The following is a 22,626-nucleotide window of genomic DNA, read 5'->3' on the forward strand; positions in this document are numbered from 1 at the left end:
CGCTTGTCAGTGCCATCATTTTAGTGCATATAGAACTTATCAAACTTCTATTAACTCTTTACACGAAAAAATGTAAATAAAAGCAATTCTGTCAATTTTTTTGCATTTTCAATTTTACTGTTAATTGCAGTGCAGCGCAATAATGGCAGTACCAAATTGATAGGTTTCAGCACTTTTGTACAATACACTGAAAAAAAAAATGTTTTTCGGCTGCCATATTCTAAAAGCCAAAGTTTCACAATCTTTCGGCAGTGAAGCTGTATTAGAGCTTCTTTTCTTGCGGGACAAACTGTACTATTCATTGGTGCTATTTTGCAACTTTTTGGTCACTTTTTATTAGACTCTTTCGTATCAAAAATTAACAAACAAAAGAAAAAAACCCAGCAATTCTATATTGTTTATTTTCTCTAAACACCGTTTGATATAACGTATGGTATTTTTATTCTGCAGGTGCATACGATCACTACAAAGCTTACCTGGTTTGTTACTTTTGCAAAATAATTTTTTTTCCCCCACTCATCCAATTCTGATAACCATAACATTCTCATTTTTCTGTAGACGGAGCGGTTATGCGGGTTTGTTACTTTGCAGGACCCTATTTACTGCTACCAGTTTTGTGTACATACAACTTTTTGACCATTTTTTTCTTTAGTAGACATGAACAAAACACATTAAATCTGGAAGTAGTTTGTGTGTGCGTTTTGTTTTTATAATTGACATGCTAACTATATTCTGCAGACCTATACAATTACAGTGAGACCCTACTGATATCTATTATGTTTTACTACTTTTTCAGAAAAATAAATAAATGAAAAAAAAAAAAAAAAAAAAGTCACAATTTTTTTGGGTCATCATATCCTAAAAGCTCAAACTTTTTAATTTTTTTCTTTGTATACAGATCAGTATGAGGTGTTGTAGTGTTAATTGGTGTACAAACAACCTTTTGATCACCATTTCATTTTTTGGAAGAGATTAACAAAGTCGACAATTATGTCTTACAGTTATACAGTGCATTATCTAACCTGTCAGCGTTCAACTTACTAGGCCACACCGCCTGCGGGATCTAATAGACTCAGGGTTATAGCAGACATGGATGCCATTGTTAGTTCTCTGTTTGCAATAGCAACCCATTAACACCCCATGATCGCGCCGTAGAGGGCAACGATGGGCTGACAGAGGGAGCGATCTCCCTCTGTCAAACTCCTCACATTATAAAGAGGTATGTTGATGACTGCTCCATAGCACAGCAGAGACTCCCGATATACCCTAATCATGACGTATACATGTATCTATAAGAATTCACAGAGAGCTGCTGTTTTTGACTTGATGAATAAAGTCTTTGCACAGAAGTCACAAACCTTACCGGTCATTTTTTTCTAGGAGATTCGTTTTCATATCTTCCAAAGATTTTCCTCCAGCTTTCTTCTTCTTTTCTCTTTTCTTTTTGCTGAGCAGCTCATCCTAAAAACAAGCAGTTCTTTAATATAGTGACCAATTTTTAAAAGTGAAAAAGTTGAATATCGAAAGCTCAACAGCAGGTACAGAGGCCCCCTCATGTATAGCAGGAGAGCTACAATTTAGCATCCAGTCATTCACAAAAATATTTAGTCGACTTTAAAGCTGCAAGAATCTCACAAAACTTAGACGGACACGGATAGAGATAATAGAGGCATATAAAATAAAATGGGAAAAAAATATGAAAAAAAACAATAAAAGGAGTGGGTTTATTTTGCAGACCAGGCTTCCTAGACTCCCCGCTGGGGGTGGTGCACTCCTGAATGAAGGATGACCGTTTGGGTCAATGACGCATCCATGCTGCTGGTCCTGATTGTGCCCTCTTCGATGTTGGACGCAGAGGCTGCTTTCCCTTTGCCACATCGAAGGAGCACTGAAGCAAGCCAGATACAGCAAGCTTCAGAGCAGCACATAAAAGCTGTATAGCAAAGAGCTTGTAAGCGCTGCTCTCCTCGCCTGGATAACCCACCACCACTTATAAACTGCAGAGGTATTTGGTAACCTAGGTAATGAGCAGTAACCAACAAAATGAATAATTCCACTGTTCTAGAACAAGTAAATTGCTAAGTTTCTTGCTTTTACGTACACTTTGCAATTTTACCCATTTTAGATGAGAATACAGCCCCTTTTACGTATATTGCTTTAAACAAATTATCTTCAAAGCTCGTTAAAGAGTCGATTTTAGAGTTCTTGTCCTCTTCCTCTCTGAAGAGGCAATTTGCATATTTAATTTCCCAGAGGAGCATTGCTTGGCCAATAAGTCTCCTGACACATGCATGTCACTCTCCACAAGGGGAGACGCAACGTCTTCGACACTAGCTATACTTACTCATAGATCCAGGTGAGTCCAACAACTAGCAACACCTCCTCCTCTGATCAGCAGAATGGAGGAGTATCTGTCTCCTGTCACCTTCCCAACTCACTCAGCCGCAAGACAGACTAAGGCTGCGTTCACACATTGCGTATTTCCCTGCGTTTTTTTACGCGCGCGTATTTTCCTGCTTTTTTTACCTGCGTTTTTTTACGCAGGTAAAAAAAAGCACCTCCATTCACACACTGCGTTTTTTCCTGCGTTTTTTTACGGAGGTGCAGGAGAAATGTAGTGTGAGGAGCATGGACACCTGTATGTAATGTAATGTAATGTATGTGTATGTATGTAATGTAATGTAAAGAATGTGTCTGTGTCTATGTGTCGTGTGTGTGAGTGTCCCCCTAGCAGTGTATGTACAGACAGCTTCTGGCTGCAGTACATACACTACTTTAAAAGAAAAAAACTATGGATACTCACCTATCTGATGGATGGGAGAGGCGTCCGGTCCGGTCTCGCGGCTTCCAGCATCTGCCGTGAAGCGATCAGCTGACTGTCAGCTGACCGGCTTGTAGATCAGCTGACCGGAAGCCGGTTACAAGCCGGCAAGCTACAGTCAGCTGATCGGTTCTCCGGCAGATGCTGGAAGCGGCGGGACCGGAACGGACGGCTCTCCCATCCATCGAATAGGTGAGTATCCATAGTTTCTCCTGCCCCTCCATAAAAAAGCGCTGGAATTATGCAGTGTGTGAACACCGCTACGTAATTCCATCGCTTATAATGGGCACAATAGGAGAAAGCGCAGGACGCAGCTGCGTAAAGAATTGACATGTCAATTCTTTACGCAGCTGCGCTTTCGCGCTGCGTAAAATCACACAGTGTCTGAACGGCAAAGTGAATTTCCCATTCACTTTGCTGGCAGACACAAGGCACATAGCGTATTTTGAAAAAGCGCGCGAAAATATGCAATGTGTGAACGCAGCCTAAGAGTTGGAGAATAGAGGACTAGTCACAAGTGAGCCTTGCTGCTCCAGTCTATGGTGCTGATGAAAATAGCGGAGCATGGCCCTCTAATCTTTGGCAGTGTCACAGACTTTAAATGGAGTGGCAGGATGCATACTGATGACAAGCAATCCCAAGAACATATTGTTTGTGGGCACATGAATCCGTCCGGACCGGCTGTGCACCAATACAAACAAGTTAACTCCACAAAACAATTACAAAGAACTAACACAGAGTTTTTTTCAAAGTTGTCTATAAAGGTAAATTCAGCTTTATTTATACATATAATTAATTTGATACAAAAATAGTAAAAACAGACAGGATATGGGCAGGAGGGAGATGGAAAATAGCAGCAAGAGGCGCAAGCACTGACAGGGGAACATGTGACAGTACCTGAAAAATTGTTGAGGGGTGTCGGTGTGCTCAAGTAACCTATAGAGCTATAATGCCTGAGACAGCTGAAAACATTAGTAACCAATGTATGTATAATGCAGTGTTGTCAGCTGCGCAGGCAGCAGCAATATAGTCAGTAGCATACTGAACCCGTGGATCTGTCAAACTGTGGGTGAATCGTGGGAACCAGGTCCCCATTCTGCCCATCGGTGGGGGTCCCTGGGGTTGGACACACAGCGTGACTGTTAAAGAGGGATTGTCTCAAAGATTGCAAAGTTCTTGTAAAAACAAGCAACTTTCCTTTTATTAAAATTTATTTCCTTTCTCAAGAACAGAGGGAATTTTAAATCTATAATTTTCAGCTTGCTGCCAAGGTTACCGGCCAGCCCAGAGGTGGCTTGTTTCCTAGGCAAGGAGCGTGCACTTGTAAAGCTGTTAGCAATACAACTTGTTAACGCTGCTCTGAAGCTGGCTGGAACGCTCATCTCTGCGCTCCTCCGATGCTGTAGAGGCAAAGCTGCATTGGAGAGACCATAATTCGGGCCGGCAGCTCGGCCATGCTGGAGAGTTAAACTGTCAATCATCAAGGAAGGCATCAGTCCCTGGCAAGAAGGAAGCAAGGTGCTTTCCACAAGACTGAAAGTGAGGCAAACCCTTTACGTAAAGTAGAATTGCGGTATAGCAGTTATTACCTATCCAGTGGATAAGTGACAGATTGGTTGGCCTAATAAATCAGAGCACCCCTTTAAATTTTCATTACAGAAAACGCCTTTCAAGGTTAAAGCAAACATCTGATTTTGCCAAGGAAAGACTTTTCTGACCTGATTTTCATTATCAGCCTGAATTCATAAGGTTCATGTCATTTCAAACACACAAATGCATAGGTCCCTGTACAGTCTGCACTGACCGGTGTAGCTAGGTGGCATAGACAATTTTTTAAGCTTCAAGCTAAAATCTAAAGCGCAAAGTCATGCAATGCACATTTCTTCCATTTCTCTAAATGAAAAAAAAATTCTATATATTTAAAGTCTAAAAAAATAAAATTTAAGTTGAAAAAGTCCAGGAATAATAAATAAAACAAAAAATCCAAATCTAGCAGTGTGCCAAAAAAAACCAGTACAAAAAGCACATAAAACATTTTTCCGCTGATAGATCCCCCCCCTAATGTAACAAAATGGAGAGACCGCTAGAAATAATGATTTCTTTTTAATTCCCATTTCTTATGAATACTCACCAGCTGCTTCTCCAGGTAGATGGACCAAACCACAGCATAATGGCCCACTGTGAAAATAATGAACAGGAGCAATGCTAGCTCGACATTGCTCATCTTCCTCACCCGCCTGTAATAGAACACAGGCTGTCGCCAATCCGGGAGGCCATTAATAAGGATATCATCGTACCTAGGGCAACAAAACCATTGGCAGCTTTCAGAATACAGCCAGGAAATAAACATCAATAATGCCAGGAGAGAATAGTGTGTTAATCATCACATCTAAACAGGAGGAAATGCTATGAAATCTCACAGAACATTACAGGGAAATCGGATTTACTTATTTACGGAATTCAATATTGTTCTGGAAAAGCCTCAGTATTTATCCACTATGGCCCTATGTGCACAGCAAAGCCGCGTAACCGAGCATGTACGGGGCCCACGTCTCCTACATAGCTGCATTATGTAGGATGCCCGTATAAAGTACCACAGTCTTCCCAAGAAGGAGATGAATTTTATTGCAGCCAATCATTGTCCTTACCATTGTTGCCCGCTTGGATGGCACAAAACCTCCGACACCAGCTGCACGTGTTAGGCGTTCGTCCATCCTTACTTTTTGCTAGCCAGTCCATTCCTTTGTTACCGAGAAATAATATACAAATAGTGGTCCTAAAGTGCTTTGGGACAGAGGGGAGGCAACAGAGCGAGGGTGGGCGGGGGAAGAGGCAACAGAGCGAGGGTGGGCGGGGGAAGAGGCAACAGAGCGAGGGTGGGCGGGGGAAGAGGCAACAGAGCGAGGGTGGGCGGGGGAAGAGGCAACAGTGCGAGGGTGGGCGGGGGAAGAGGCAACAGAGCGAGGGTGGGCGGGGGAAGAGGCAACAGAGCGAGGGTGGGCGGGGGAAGAGGCAACAGAGCGAGGGTGGGCGGGGGAAGAGGCAACAGTGCGAGGGTGGGCGGGGGAAGAGGCAACAGTGCGAGGGTGGGCGGGGGAAGAGGCAACAGTGCGAGGGTGGGCGGGGGAAGAGGCAACAGAGCGAGGGTGGGCGGGGGAAGAGGCAACAGAGCGAGGGTGGGCGGGGGAAGAGGCAACAGAGCGAGGGTGGGCGGGGGAAGAGGCAACAGAGCGAGGGTGGGCGGGGGAAGAGACATCATTTCCCACAAACATACATATAATTCTCCTCAGCTTATAACATGCTGTGCACAGAACGGACGTGACAGGTTCCCTTTAAAAGATCTGTGAAACCTCCAGCCATCAGAATTTTACAGGTGTGTGATTTTATTTTACTACATTCCCTGCTTTGAGGTAGGCTTGTTTTTGTTTTTTTAAATTCTGGACAATCCCTTTAAATTAGTTTCTCTCTTATATGTCTGTTTTATTTTTTTATGTACCCTCTAAATTCTAACACACTGTTCAAATCATTATAATTACTATTGAGCAACATTGGATCGTTAAAATAAATAAAAAATAATTAAACTATCATACACGTGTCTTAGAGTTCGTTATCTGGGTTATATTTCACAGGCTACAATCTTGTCATTCTTTTCGAGGGTCCGGAGTGGACACCAATTCCTGGAGGTTTCAGCCTACCTCCTTCTACAGACGAGGCGATGTGTTGGAGACGCTGCTTTGTCTTTATACATGGTATAACATAGTCCTTTAAAATGTGGAAATGTTACCCTCAAAATGCTTTTAGACCTTAAGAACCTAGTGAGTGCCGTAATTGCGGAAAGATGGCTCACAATTGTCAATGGTTATTACAATCATTATCATCTACAAGGGGAATAAATGCTGCTGAAAAAATGCCAAGCTCCTCCGACCGGCTCCAACCCAACATTGTCTACAGCCAAGCAGAAACGGAAGACATGTTTTACTTAAAGCAGATACACAATGAGATATTGAATGTTGTGCAAAAAAAATATATATTTTTTTTATCTAAATTAGGTTTTGTATCGACTCTTTAGGATTTTCACGCTCTCTTTTTGCAGTCATTGAACCCTTTGGCGTCACAGCCATTTTTTGCCTTTATGAGTAGGCAATATATATATATTTTTTTTTAATCCTCACAGACTCAACTTTATTTTTATGACGTAACAATAATGAGAGCACAAGAGATCAGCTAATCTGTGCAGGTCTGTCGGCTCCTAGAAAAATGTGGTATTGCACGGTGGCCATTCAACCGTTACATACGGTGGAGACTAGTCAGAAGCGCTGTCTGCAGTTGCTCTGCCTTATTAGAAGCAGGAGCCAGGGGGGGGGACTCCTTCAAAGTAGGCAAATGTCTAATTTGATATATAAACAGGAGTTAATAGACAGTTAATTCCCTTTAAAAGGGAATCTGTCAGCGGGATTTTGCTATGTAATTGGACAGCAGCATGATGTTGGGACAGAGACCCTGATTCCAGCGATGTATCACTTAGTTCACTGGGTGCAACAGCTGTGATAGAATCATAGTTTTCTCTGCTGCAGATCTAGCAGAGCTCGGAATGCTGAGCCCTGTATATTCCCGCCCACACCACTAATTGGCCGCTTTTTGCCTATGTAGAGTGTACACAGAAATCAGCCAATCAGTGGTGGGGGCGGGGTTGGACTAGGAGGCACAAGGCCAGTTGTCCTCTAATGATATTCTCCTGCTGATAAACCAGAAATTTTATGGAATCAAGGTTTGTGCCCCTACATCTTGCTGCTCTCAGATAACATACCAAAAACCTGCTGACGGATTCCCTTTAACAGGGGAAATATAGAAATAGACAGAAATTGATAGACTTCAGGATGCTTAGGTTTATACACATCGACACAAAATAGCTCCCACCCCCCCACACACAAAAGTTAAGTGCTACCAATGAAAAATGTCAAGGTGCAATGGCTACTAAATTCCTGAAGTTTGTCCAGCCCTGTGTTAATGGGGTTTTAACAGCTAAATTGCTAATAGAAAAAAAAAAAAAGAGAAACATACTTCACGTCAGGACCAGCACCGTACCTCCAATGTGAGCGCTGGACCCCTAGGACCAGGGTCACGTCACACGATGGGCTGTAGCCTTTCAGTATTCCGTCAGAGTGGACTTGTGATTAAATGGAATACTGAACGTTGCAGCCGATCAGGAGCCGCTGATTGTTATTCCAAGTGACCGTTGCAGGCAATATCATGCGACTCCAAGGGAGACAGCCAATATAAGAGGAAGAGGTCTAGGGTCCCAACAGGGAAAGGAATGACTTTTCGCGGCTGCTGGGCATACACGAATTAGTGAATTAATGTCATTTTATAAGTATATTCCATATAGCAGTAATGTAGTTTCAATTAGGGCTGTGTAGTCGGTAAGCCAAAACTCCGACTCTGACTCCTCAATTTCCATGACTCCGACTCCCTCATACACGGCTCATGTTTAAGTGATACATTTACTGTAGCACAGATTCATCTCAGCTAAAAGTCTAGACCCTTAGATCAGGAATAGGACAGACATTTATGGGACATTTCATAACTTTCACAAATTCTTATGAAAAAATATTCCCCACAAACTGCATTGAACTACTGTACCCAATTTATTACATATTTTAGGAGTCGGAGTTGGTCCATTTTATACCGGCTCTGACGCCACAGCCCTGGTTTAAATTTCATATATTCAGTGTTTTGCAGACATCTTAGCGCTTACAGAAGCTGCTGCACTCTTTGGTTTGGATATAACAGGAGTGGCGCTGGTCAATAAGATAAATAGCGGGATGTGCTTTTTTATTTTATTATGGGCAATTTAGTCCAGAGAAGTCTAATGGTGGAATACCCCTTTAGTGTGATTTTCCACAGAATCAACACTGATCACCTAACGACAGGATTGCTGGAGTCCCACTTATAATAGAAATAGGGGTCCTATGTCCTTCATTTGAATAAAGTGTCAGTCGAGATAGTAAGGACAGCGTGACCCTGCCAGATACTTTGAATGAAGTGATGGTCAAGCATGTGTGCTATCAATCTATCCCAACAGAAGACATGGCACCTGGTTTTGTCATGAATGGGATCCATGCATCACCCATCCAGTTGAAAGGTGACAAGTATTGCTTTCAGGAAAACCTATTAAAATTATATTTACATTGCACGATTCCCTGGAACGCTTGTTTCCCAACAGTTGTGCGGTGTAAAACGCCGATAATCTGTAAAATTATTTTTTGGTTTACTTAACCATCTCATTTGTCCAGTGCCAACAAGATGACGGCCGCCCAAGACGACGGCCGCCCAAGACGACTAAGCAGGTTTAGACGATAGTTTAATGCTGCCGATTGGCTGGTGTAAACCCAGCACACGACTATGACTGGTTTAGCAAAGTATTATACAGTGTTCATAAATAGAACATTGAGCTAATTTTTAATTCTCGGCTTATCATGGAGAGAAAACAAATCACACTTTAAAAAAAATGTTAAAAATTGTATTTTTTTGTACAACCTGTTAACCTTAAATTCAGCAGCAATCATTTGGGATTCTGATCACACTTTGCCAAGAATTAAAATCAGCCTTGAAAGGCCTAATTTGGAGCAACACATTGACCAAAATATTTTAATTAAAAATATTCCGAGTTAGTGGCAAGCCTAATTACAGGAATAGAAATGGGGCCTATATTGTCTTGCAGGTCACTAGGACTCCGTAGTAGGTTTTCCCCAAGTAAATTGACCAATCCAGGAATAATAGCGCAGCTGCTAAACTGCCAGTCTTGACATGTAAATCAATTTAAAACCAACAAATGTAGTTGCTACTTCCATACTTATTATTAAATTGATACCTAGTGTTATTTGGAGAGAGCGAGAGAGGGAGGACAAGCTCGTAGAGAGGTGCGGGAGGGGAGGAAAGAAAAAAATACATAAATATCACCTTTTTTTTTTTAATTCTAAAGGTTTTTAGGGCAAAATGAAAAAAAGGGAAAGTATATAAACATGATCGGAGTATGAAGCGAAAAACGAAGTTCCATTATAAAAACATGTTGCGGGGGTTGGGCGCCTTCATCAGGCTTTATAATGCGTTATAGCTATGCGGGGGTTAATGCGGTATACATTTAATGCATTAGATGCTTAAGAGAGCACTTTACTCAACAATGGCTGCTGCTCCGAGCAAACGTCTCCGAGGATTAATCCGTACGATCAATTCCCCATTGATTTTACTATCAATGAACATCATGGCTCGCACAACTGTCCATTTAAAAATAAATAAATAAATCACTTCCATTAAAATCCACTTTTATAATAGAAAAAAAATAAAAAAAGAAAGAACTATAACCTCAGCCTGGTAATGTGTAAAATATGGTATATAAGCATGATGGTATTCTGTAGTAAAAAAAAAAAAGTTATTTTACAAAAAAGATGTTTCAATGTCGCCACATCTGTTTTTTTACAATATGCTCTAGCTATACATATAATGCATTAAAAGGTTAGGAGAACGCTTTACTCAACAATGTATCGTCTCCGAGGATTAATCCGTACGATCAATTCCCCATTGATTTTACTATCAATGAACATCACGGCTCGCATAACTGTCCCTTTTAAAAGAAGATCGCTTCCATTAAAACCCACTTTTGTTACAGAAAATAATAAAAAAAAAATACCTGGCAAAGTAATGTGCAAGATAGGACATAGTATCCTGGATAAAAAATACAAAGGACTGGGATTGTCTATACTATATAGCCCGGATTCTTCGTTTGATCAAGTAACTTTTATTTAGTCTTGCGGTATTCATTGTTTTGTTTTTTTTTTGGCTCCAAATTTTTCAAAATGACACAAGAAGGGTTAATGAATTTTGTGCAAAATCAAGGATGCTCTTTTTTCAGCTCATCTCTTGATCACATGTTCCATGTTTGCCTTAAACTGTGCAAAAATAAAATACTTGTACTCCGCTAGGTTACTGCAGCACAACGGCACAAAACGTTTGCAGTGTTATGAACAGTCGCAAACGATGAATTAAGTGAAAACATCTAAAAAAGAAAAACGAAACCAAGTGAAGACCATTTAAAAAAAAAAAAAAGGAAAAATTAAATAATGAATAAGGTACAAACATTAAAGTCAGTATTTGAACTATTTTTTGTCCAAAAAAAAAGCACAAAAATAGTAATGAATTGAGGTTCCAATTCTTCACGTGATAGCACCGAAAAGGAAGGTGTCCTGCAGCTCATCCTCACAGGACCTTAGATCAAAGAAGGTTTCATCTAATCCAGAAAAGCCACTTTACATCTAGACTAATAGCATAAAATTTACTTTTTCATTGAAGGAAAAAAAAAAAAAAAGTTTTTTTTTCCCCCGACATATTTGATTATAAGTTTGGCAATAAATGCAATCACTAAATGTAGAGGGGGACATAGAGCAGCAATTGATTTAATTGATTTATGGGTGTTTATTTTATTGCATGTGCTGTTCTATATGTTGTGGCGTCACATCCCTTCCAATGATCGTGTATTTTAGCATTTTTTATGAAAACATTTCTCAAACGATACAATCTTATTATTCATCTTCAGGACAGAATATCATAGTGAACGCATGTTTCTGTTCACATTTGGCTGAGTAAACCGGCTAAAAAAATAAGCTAAACAGAACTATAGAACGCGAGAAGAAAAGCCTGTGGTCATTACATAGAGAAAGACTGATAAAAAGTAATTCCAGTTCTTATTATCGAGGTTTCAAGATCCAAGAACACATTTGATCTTGCTCCTCGAAGTGACCATTCAGCATACTGAACCAGTTCCCATGATAAATATGGTGTGCACGTTGATGCTAGGGTGAACTCGGGTGTTTTTTTTTTTTCCCTTTTACACAGAGATCAACAATGTGACCCACATGCCCAGAAAAGGAGCAAAGCCGGATTCTTCGCATTGTTAAGTGAACACGTGGAGTGGGGAAAAAAGAAGCAGCAGCAGCCAGTGTAAATGAAGTCTAATGAGCCCTCGCTGCTACACAGAACTGGAATACACTGCACGGCTGTACACAGGCTTTCACCACACAAGAACGTGAAAGGACGCCTCCAAAATGCAGCACGGGTGGTTAAAAACTCAGCCAGATACCAGCCCTCAAAAATTACCACAGAGGTTCTTCATCAACACAAAGTCTAACCTTTGTTATTTTAATCATCTAATTTTACATTGTTTCAATCTAGTAAAGTTTCCCATCTACCGATATAAACAAAGGAGGTTTTCATTCTAGATGACAAAATGTGTAAATATAGCTCAAGAGTTGATGATAGCAAATGTAAGATACCGGTTGGGCCACCCTGCGGAGGTTTTTTTTTTTGTATCATTCTCGTAAAAACTTTCATTGACAGGAATTGAAATTTTGCAAATTTTGGGTCATAAAATAGGTTTGATTGATCATGGGCAATAAGGCTAGTTTTTATGGGATTTTTGACTAATTGGGCAATTGGACTCTACGGACTTCTCTAGTTCTGATCTACCTGACATGGAGCATAAATATCACATTCTCCATAAATACCGGGAAAAGTTTCCGGTGTACATGTTGAATGTAGACCATTTTTGCCTTTGTCAGGGTAGCATGCCGAGACAAAACTTTTTTTTCCTCTGTTTAGGAAAGTGCTAGGGGCAACAATAAAAACACAAAGTGCAGTGCACGGTTTTCAGTAGGATGCTATGGGCAACGTATGCAGATATATGCCTATGGAGAGCCAAACGACAGCCTTCTATCGGAGGTATACAGTACCGCCGAAGAGAACGTCACTGATTGCCCATACATATTTGTTTCCAATCATTGCCCAGTGTAAACCCGCCAGCCATCAAATGACATGACAGTCGTTTATCACTTGATTGCATCTTTTGTGTGTGTTTGGCAATTGTTTTTGGTTGATGGTATATTCCTTCAGGTAAGCAGGGGGGGATGTGCTGAGACAATTATGTAAAATGTATGACGCCAGGGGAGAACGATCAGTCCTGATCAGGTAAACAATTACTGGTTATCTTCGTATATCGTCTAGTGGTGCTCATTGCAGGCAATTCATCAGCCAGTGTTAGAGGACCTTCATTCAACATTCGCATGTTAACAGTATAGCAGCATCACTACATTAAATACCAGTCATTGCCTGTGCACTGCCTCTAACATTATATGTCCTCACTGTAACGAATACTGATCTTTCCTCTACCAACCAAACAAAGCCAAAATTGCCATTTCTGTGTGTGGTTTTCCATCTCTCTCAAGCAGCACGCTCCCTGTCTTGGACTTATGTTTGACTCAGATCTTTCTTTCACTCCCTATATCTCTTCGCTCATGTCACCTGCACCTCAACAACATCTCCAGAATCTGTTTTTTCTTACCTTTGATACTGTAAAAATTGTTACTGTTACTCTGATTTATTTTCACCTGAATTATTGCAACTCTCTATTAATCGGTCTCGCTTACTAAACTCTCCCCTCTCCAATATATCCTGAATGCAGCAGCCAGGATCATATTTCTGTCCAGCAGCTACACCAATGCCTCCACCCTGTGCCAGTCATTACACTGGTTACCCATCTGCTACAGAATAGAATATAAACCTATCATTCTCACCCACAAAGCTCTCCACAGTTCTGAACCACCTTTCATCTCCTCCCTCATCTTTGTCTACCACCTTACCGTTGCTCTCCGGTCTGCTAATGACCCAAGATTGACATCTTCTATAATCTGAACCTCACAGTCCATCTCCAAGACTTCTCTCGTGCTGCGCCAGTTCTATGGAATGCACTGCCCCGGACAATACAGTTAATCCCCAGTATCCACAATTTTCAATGTATTAAAAAAAATGATATAGATATTATAATATATATATATTATAAATAAATAATTATTATTATTTTTTTTAAAGACTGGCCTATCACCTTACCTTAATTTAATTATTTCATGTTTTCCCTTCCTAACATTTCCTCACAATCCTGTCCCTTCTATCACCCGTTTTCTCACCCCCACTCACTCAGCAGCACTTTGCATCTGTACTTCTAAAGATACTGCCTGGTGACTATTCTTACAGGTGTATTTGAATGCCCCTATTTATTATACTTATGGCTGGACAATACACAACAACACTTTTTACCTTTTACGTCACCCCTCATTTACTAATGGTTTGTTAGGTTGCAAGCAGAGACCCTCACTACTTGTCAGAAATTTTGATTCATGTATTTGTGTAATTTCTCATACAGCCCGTCTGATTTGTAAAGTGCTGCAGAATATATTGGTGCTATAGAAATAAAATTAAATATTATTAAATATCAATATATATGAACAGAATACCTTCCCTATTCAAAGCTAGATCTTTTCAGATTTGCCCCCACTGTCAGGCTTCATCTTATTACATCCCAGTCTCCAGCTGCCATCAGCAGCCTTAATAATCTCTGTCGGATATTACAGTCCATCCTCACATAGTGTCACTCCCTGTAGGATCACCTACAGCGGCACATCTTATATAGGGGCTAATACAATTCTTCTATATCATTTTCTGTGGCTAAAATTTATCAGAGATAAAATGGAAGTAATGCTCCTAGCGTGATGTGCATTACCGGCTCCACATATTAATAGGAAGTGTGTCGTTCCAAGCTGTCTACACTTTTGCCCAGTCTCTTCCTTATTGGGATCCATCATAAACTGACATTCATTCATACTAATCCATACAATTCTTTTAGGTCCAAGTTTCTACTAAGCCATAAGTAGGCCCATCTTTGTAGCATGCCAGTTATTGTGGCATGGATGCCAGCCAACTGTAATAAAAAAGGCGACATTTAAAATAAATGTACTTGGAGGAGGCGATCGTGTAATCATTTCACAGTAAATGCAGCTTATGTGTTCGTATAAAATATAGACATCTTTTACCTTCTTTTTTGTGTTTGCCAATTTCTGTTCTGCAGGAAGGGGAGAAAGCGGTTACTAGTAATACCCCATGGGGAAATATAGCTAATTTGTTGGCTAAAATGTTGGTAATATATGATTTTTGGGAGAAGAAAAGGAAAGGAAGAGAGAAGGCGGCAAGGAAGAGAGAAGGCGGCAAGGAAGAGAGAAGGCGGCAAGGAAGAGAGAAGGCGGCAAAGAAGAGAGAAGGCGGCAAGGAAGAGAGAAGGCGGCAAGGAAGAGAGAAGGCGGCAAGGAAGAGAGAAGGCGGCAAGGAAGAGAGAAGGCGGCAAGGAAGAGAGAAGGCGGCAAGGAAGAGAGAAGGCGGCAAGGAAGAGAGAAGGCGGCAAGGAAGAGAGAAGGCGGCAAGGAAGAGAGAAGGCGGCAAGGAAGAGAGAAGGCGGCAAGGAAGAGAGAAGGCGGCAAGGAAGAGAGAAGGCGGCAAGGAAGAGAGAAGGCGGCAAGGAAGAGAGAAGGCGGCAAGGAAGAGAGAAGGCGGCAAGGAAGAGAGAAGGCGGCAAGGAAGAGAGAAGGCGGCAAGGAAGAGAGAAGGCGGCAAGGAAGAGAGAAGGCGGCAAGGAAGAGAGAAGGCGGCAAGGAAGAGAGAAGGCGGCAAGGAAGAGAGAAGGCGGCAAGGAAGAGAGAAGGCGGCAAGGAAGAGAGAAGGCGGCAAGGAAGAGAGAAGGCGGCAAGGAAGAGAGAAGGCGGCAAGGAAGAGAGAAGGCGGCAAGGAAGAGAGAAGGCGGCAAGGAAGAGAGAAGGCGGCAAGGAAGAGAGAAGGCGGCAAGGAAGAGAGAAGGCGGCAAGGAAGAGAGAAGGCGGCAAGGAAGAGAGAAGGCGGCAAGGAAGAGAGAAGGCGGCAAGGAAGAGAGAAGGCGGCAAGGAAGAGAGAAGGCGGCAAGGAAGAGAGAAGGCGGCAAGGAAGAGAGAAGGCGGCAAGGAAGAGAGAAGGCGGCAAGGAAGAGAGAAGGCGGCAAGGAAGAGAGAAGGCGGCAAGGAAGAGAGAAGGCGGCAAGGAAGAGAGAAGGCGGCAAGGAAGAGAGAAGGCGGCAAGGAAGAGAGAAGGCGGCAAGGAAGAGAGAAGGCGGCAAGGAAGAGAGAAGGCGGCAAGGAAGAAAGGGTGAAGTCCACCTCTCATTTATTTTCATAGAAGTGCTTCTTCCGTTCAATTTTTTCTACATTTAGAGGCTTTTGGCAGGTTACCTGTGGAAGTATGGCACCCAAAACATTAGGACTGTGCTGCTATTTTTCCTTCTAATTTTATTCATTTTTAGATTTTTTTTTATAGGTTTGACACATTTTTGCACTCAAGTTTTGGAAATGAATGGAAGCAAGTATCTGTCATCAGTGACCCATACAGAAGTGACTTATTACTCATTTTCATGCAACTGTCATATGGTTGAGAAATTGCGACAAATGAAATTACACGAGACTCCATATGTACTTTACAATGTAACATGGCTCAAACTTAAAAAAAAAAAAAAATATGTTCCACTTTTCTCTTGTACAAAACTTACTTTGAAGCTTCCCAGAAAAAAAAAAATTAAGGGTGGTGATAACAGGAATTCAGCAGATGATGTTAACACTCCGAGTGCCAAATGAACCAGAAAGAGTGGGTATACCTTGGTGCTATGAGTTGTACCAATAAAATGCACGCTCAATTTACTTTTCTATTATTCCTGACAGGTTTCATTAGTTGTGCTAAAAAGAAATCTGCAGGTTTTTTTTTTTTTTGCATTCGGATTCTCTACTTGTACGCGCTCTCGGGTTGGGACATCGCACCTTGTGTCAATACCGATAGCTCACTATCAGAAATGGCAGGTTTAAAAATGCAAGTTGTACAGCAAACACCAAAGATGACGTAGGACCAGAATTATTCACCCAGTGGTATCTGCCCAACATCTTTACATTAGCACCCAATTGGTGCATGCAGAACCGGACATCAAAATTTAACATTGGATTAAAGAAAAAAGAAAATAGTAATAGCAGCCATGATTGGAATTATTGCTACTGGTGCGACATTAATATGTCCGTACTATTCAGGAGTAAATGACCTAATTTTATTAACAACTATAAAATGGAGTCTTCCCCATATATATATATATATATATATATATATATATATATATATATATATATATATATATATATATATATATATATATATATATATATATATATATACACACACACACATACATACTGTGTCCTACTCCAAGCTGCATAGGCTTGAGAGCCAACTACCAATTAAGTAAATCTGGTGATGTGCATCTCTGTAATGAGGAGGGGTGTTGACTATTGACATCAGCACCCTATATAAGGTGTGCTTAATTATTAGGCAACTTCCTTTCCTTTGGCAAAATGGGTCAGAAGAGAGATTTGACGGGCTCTGAAAAGTCCAAAATTGTGAGATGTCTTGCAGAGGGATGCAGCAGTCTTGAAATTTCCAAACTTTTGAAGCGTGATCACCGAACAATCAAGCGTTTCATGGCAAATAGCCAACAGGGTCGCAAGAAGCGTGTTGGCCAAAAAAGGCGCAAAATAACTGCCCATGAATTGAGGAAAATCAAGCGTGAAGCTGCCAAGATGCCATTCGCCACCAGTTTTGCCATATTTCAGAGCTGCAACGTTACTGGAGTATCAAAAAGCACAAGGTGTGCGATACTCAGGGACATGGCCAAGGTAAGGAAGGCTGAAAAACGACCACCTTTGAACAATAAACATAAGATAAAAAGTCAAGAATGGGCCAAGAAATATCTTAAGACTGATTTTTCAAAGGTTTTATGGACTGATGAAATGAGAATGTGTAACATCCCTGGCGGCGTGCTTGCATGGCTTACCATCTCCCACCATGCAAGACCACAATCTTACCTATGAGGCCAGGCTGCACACTTTGCTCCAGTACCTGCTGTTTGTATGTCTCTTGTCTCCTGGCTTAGGGCGTCGGCGCTGTTGCTTCCTGATTCATAAAGCTACTGTTATGATCTGCTACAAGCACTAAGGAAAGACAGGAGATCTGTCCCTACAATAGAACTAAACTGGATCCCTACGATGTAACGGGGAACCTGATCCTGCGATCAGACCCGCTAAAGTCCTCGGCTAGTCTGTACGAAGACCTATAGATGCAAGGGAGGGATCCCTACAAGAACTAGGGACTGGGATAAAGTTGGACACCTCCTAGCAGAAATAGTAGCAGTCAAAGGCAAACACACAACAAAGAACATAGAGGTCCGAAGACCTAGCAAAACTAACAGAGAACGGTAACAGAGCACCAAGCTAGCTCAAGAGTAGTAAATACAATGAAGTCCAGCAAGGCCAGGAGGGTGGAGCCGGATTAAATAGGCAACAATGGTCATGTGACCAGCAAACTAGAAAAAAAACTAACAGGAGAGTTCTAACAGTACCCCCTCTTCTAAGAGGATCCTCCGGATCCCCTAGGACCGGGCTTATCAGGAAACCTCCTGTGAAACGCTCTGACAAGTCTGGAAGCAGAAACATCATCCGCCCTCACCCACGAGTTATCCTCGGGTCCGAAACTCTTCCAAGCGACGAGATACTGCAAACTCCCTCTATACCGTCTAGAATTTAGGATGCGGGAAATTTCATATTCCCCATCCTCCACCACCGGAGGAACAGTGGCAGAGGCGTCACCAACCGACACATCAGCTTTTTTCAACAGAGAAACATGAAACACCGGATTAATCTTCCAGGAGGTAGGAACCTCCAACCTAACAGCAGATTGGTTAACTATCTGAAGCACCTTAAAGGGCCCTACAAACTTGGGACCCAATTTTTTCGAAGGAATCCTCAATCGCAGATTCTTAGAGGACAACCAAACCATGTCACCAATAGCAAACGAAACCTCTTGCCGTTTCCTATCAAAGTACCTCTTAGATTTTTTGTTAGCCTCCTGAAGATTATCACGCACATCCGTCCAAACTCTCTCCAAATCACCGGAAAAACTCTCCTCCTCCGGCACAGCCGATACCAATTTGGAGAATGACCCAAAAGACGGATGTCTGCCAGTACAACGAAAAAAAGGCGAACACCCAGCAGAGGAGGATGTATGGTTGTTAAGAGCAAATTCAGCAAGTGGCAGAAACTCAGACCACCCCTCTTGATTGTCTGCCACAAAGCAACGCAAGAACTGCTCAACATCCTGGTTCTTTCTTTCTGTCTGGCCATTAGACTCAGGATGATATCCGGATGAAAACGACAAATGAACTCCCAACCTGTCACAAAAGGCACGCCAAAAACGAGCCACGAACTGAGGTCCCCTATCAGAAACAATGTCAGTAGGAACACCATGTAGTCTGACAATTTCCTTGACAAAGGCCTTAGCGAGTGTCTTAGCGCAAGGCAGTTTGATGAAGGGAACCAAGTAACACATCTTGCTAAAACGGTCCACGACCACCCAGATGACCGTGAAACCTTCAGAGGGGGGAAGGCAGGGGCGGAACTACCGCCCGTGCAGCCGGTTCATTGAACGGGGGCCCCGAGGGAGAGGGGGCCCCTCCAGCCTCAGCAGGGCCGCCATCAGGGCATGACTGCCCTGACTCCAGTATGGGGCCCGGCCGGTAGGGGCCCCCTCGGAGCCCCGTTGGGGGCCCCCCTCTTATGCGTCTCTCTCCTCATGGGGCCCCCGGCCCCATGCTAAGCGCCGGGTCCGGGACATCTCAGCGCTGTGCTGCGCTGCCGTGGCAGCGCCTTCAAGATTCCCCTGACTTCCGGTCATGTGACGGTGCCGTCACATGGCCGGAAGTCAGGAGAACCTGGTGTCAGCGATTTGGACGAGCGCCAGGATTCTGCAGGGATCGCATGGGGGTAAGTATAACAAGTTTTATTTTTTTAAAAATACAATTAACTAGGAGTGGGGGGAATTGGGAGATGCACATGTGTGTGTGTGGGGGGGGGGGAATTGGGAGATGCACATGTGGGGGGGGGGGGAATTGGGAGATGCACATGTGTGTGGGGGGGGGGAATTGGGAGATGCACATGTGTGGGGGGGGGAATTGGGAGATGCACATGTGTGGGGGGGGGAATTGGGAGATGCACATGTGTGTGGGGGGGGGGAATTGGGAGATGCACATGTGTGTGGGGGGGGGGAATTGGGAGATGCACATGTGTGTGGGGGGGGGGAATTGGGAGATGCACATGTGTGGGGGGGGGGGAATTGGGAGATGCACATGTGTGGGGGGGGGGAATTGGGAGATGCACATGTGTGGGGGGGGGGGAATTGGGAGATGCACATGTGTGGGGGGGGGGGAATTGGGAGATGCACATGTGTGGGGGGGGGGGAATTGGGAGATGCACATGTGTGGGGGGGGGATTGGGAGATGCACATGTGTGGGGGGGGGAATTGGGAGATGCACATGTGTGGGGGGGGGAATTGGGAGATGCACATGTGTGGGGGGGGGATTAGGAGATGCACATGTGTGGGGGGGGATTAGGAGATGCACATGTGTGGGGGGGGGGAATTGGGAGATGCACATGTGTGGGGGGGGGATTAGGAGATGCACATGTGTGGGGGGGGATTGGGAGATGCACATGTGTGTGGGGGGGAATTGGGAGATGCACATGTGTGTGGGGGGGAATGGGAGATGCACATGTGTGTGGGGGGGAATGGGAGATGCACATGTGTGTGGGGGGGAATGGGAGATGCACATGTGTGTGGGGGGGGAATGGGAGATGCACATGTGTGTGGGGGGGGAATGGGAGATGCACATGTGTGTGGGGGGGGAATGGGAGATGCACATGTGTGTGGGGGGGGAATGGGAGATGCACATGTGTGGGGGGGAAATGGGAGATGCACATGTGTGTGTGGGGGGGAAATGGGAGATGCACATGTGTGTGTGGGGGGGGGAAATGGGAGATGCACATGTGTGTGTGGGGGGGAATGGGAGATGCACGTGTGTGGGGGGGGGGAATGGGAGATGCACGTGTGTGTGGGGGGGGGGATGGGAGATGCACGTGTGTGGGGGGGGAATGGGAGATGCACATGTGGGGGAGGGGGATGAGAGAGGTGCACATGTGGGGGAGGGGGATGAGAGAGGTGCACATGTGGGGGTGAGAGGTGCTCGTGGGGGGATGAGAGATGCACATGGGGGGATGAGAGAGGGGCACATGTGGGGGAGGGGGATGAGAGAGGGGCACATGTGGGGGAGGGGGATGAGAGATGTGCACATGGGGGGTGGTGAGAGATGTGCACATGGGGGGTGGTGAGAAATGTGCACATGGGGGGTGGTGAGAGATGTGCACATGGGGGGGTTTGAGAGCTGCACATGGAGGGGTGAGAGCTGCACATGGGGGGGATGAGAGCTGCACATGGGGGAATTGGGAGAAAATGAGCTGCACATGGGGGAATTGGGAGTAGGGGGATAATGAGCTGCACATAATGAATGTGGGGTGGGGGAGAGTAAATGATAAATGATGATGGGGTGGGGAGAGCACGGACATGATATAATGAATTGGGGCAGGGGGTGCATGTAAATAATGAATGCGGGGAGCAGGAAGCATAGAGTAGGGGGCGTTGCGGATGCAGGAGTGTAACTGGTAACAAATTGGCGGAAAGAGTAGAGGTTCTAATTAAATTATATATTGAGTGCCTATTTACAGTTAATGGGGGCACCGTGGTGGATTACAATTTATATTTGGAATGGTAGGTGGCATAATAACTAACCATATATTGATGGTGGATGCACGTCTGTATTCAGCTGCGTAATGTAGAAGTTGGGGAATGTGCTCTAGATAACTGTGTTATTTTATGCAGAGATGAGTCCTGGCTGGAAGACGTGATGGCGGTCTGTGCTGGATGAAGGAGAAAAGCGTAGCTGAAGGACTTCACCTAGAGACGTCACCAGTGAGTCAGTGTATTACATGTACACTTACACTATATACTATGTACCGGGCTCCTGTGTATAATGTCACTGGTGATCACTGTATTACCTGTACACTATATACAGAGCTCCTGTGTATAATGTCACTGGTGATCACTGTATTACCTGTACACTGACACTATATACAGAGCTCCTGTGTATAATGTCACTGGTGATCACTAGATTACCTGGACACTTACATTATACATACCATGTATAGAGCTCCCGTGTATAATGACACTTATGGTAATATTAGTAATGTGGTGGTAATATTAGTAATGTGGTGGTAATATGTGGTCTGGTCATGGTGTGGCAGTTTTTCTCCCTTCTGTGTGGTATTATTCGGTCACTATGTTGTGGTAATATGTGGTCTGGTCATGGTGTGGCGGTATTCCCTGTATGTGGTATTATTGGTCATTTTAAAAAAAAATGTATATGACACATTCCCTTAAAGAAAACTAAATAAACATATATCTAAAAAGAGTATTGCATATTTTAAGAAAATTTTAATAGGTTAGAGTAGGGCCCGGCCAGAAGAGTCTACCTTATCGTGGAGGCGGCTTTAAAAATCTTTTGGCCAAAACAAAAGCTGATGGCTATGTATGTGGCGCCGTCACATGGCCGAACGTCAGGAGAACGTGGTGGCAGCGACGTGGACGAGCGCCAGGATTCTGCAGGGATCGCATGGGGGTAAGTATAACAAGTTTTATTTTTTTAAATACAATTAATTAACCAGGAGTGGGGGGAATCAGAGATGCACATGGGGGGGGGGGGGTGAGAGATGCACATGGGGGGGGGGGTGAGAGATGCACATGGGGGGGGGGTGAGAGATGCACATGGGGGGGGGGATGAGAGATGCACATGGGGGGGGGGATGAGAGATGCACATGGGGGGGGGATGAGAGATGCACATGGGGGGGGGATGAGAGATTCACATGGGGGGGATGAGAGATGCACATGGGGGGGGTGAGAGATGCACATGGGGGGGTGAGAGATGCACA

General features: G+C 43.6%; 1 protein-coding gene across 1 annotated transcript in view; it reads right to left on the reverse strand.

Annotated features, from left to right (window-relative positions):
• DNAJC1 (DnaJ heat shock protein family (Hsp40) member C1) overlaps nt 1-22,626 on the reverse strand; it is a 96,692-nt gene that overhangs the window by 44,302 nt on the left and 29,764 nt on the right. Inside the window, exons 4-5 of the mRNA XM_073677500.1 lie at nt 4,953-5,118; nt 1,364-1,461 (exon numbers count right to left, since the gene is read on the reverse strand). Of these exons, the coding sequence (XP_073533601.1) occupies nt 1,364-1,461; nt 4,953-5,118 (264 nt within the window). The remainder of the gene's footprint in view (nt 1-1,363; nt 1,462-4,952; nt 5,119-22,626) is intronic.

The sequence above is a fragment of the Phyllobates terribilis genome, unplaced genomic scaffold, assembly GCF_046119375.1.
Source record: "Phyllobates terribilis strain yellow unplaced genomic scaffold, ASM4611937v1 Scaffold_4__5_contigs__length_816908805, whole genome shotgun sequence".
NCBI lineage: Eukaryota > Metazoa > Chordata > Amphibia > Anura > Dendrobatidae > Phyllobates > Phyllobates terribilis.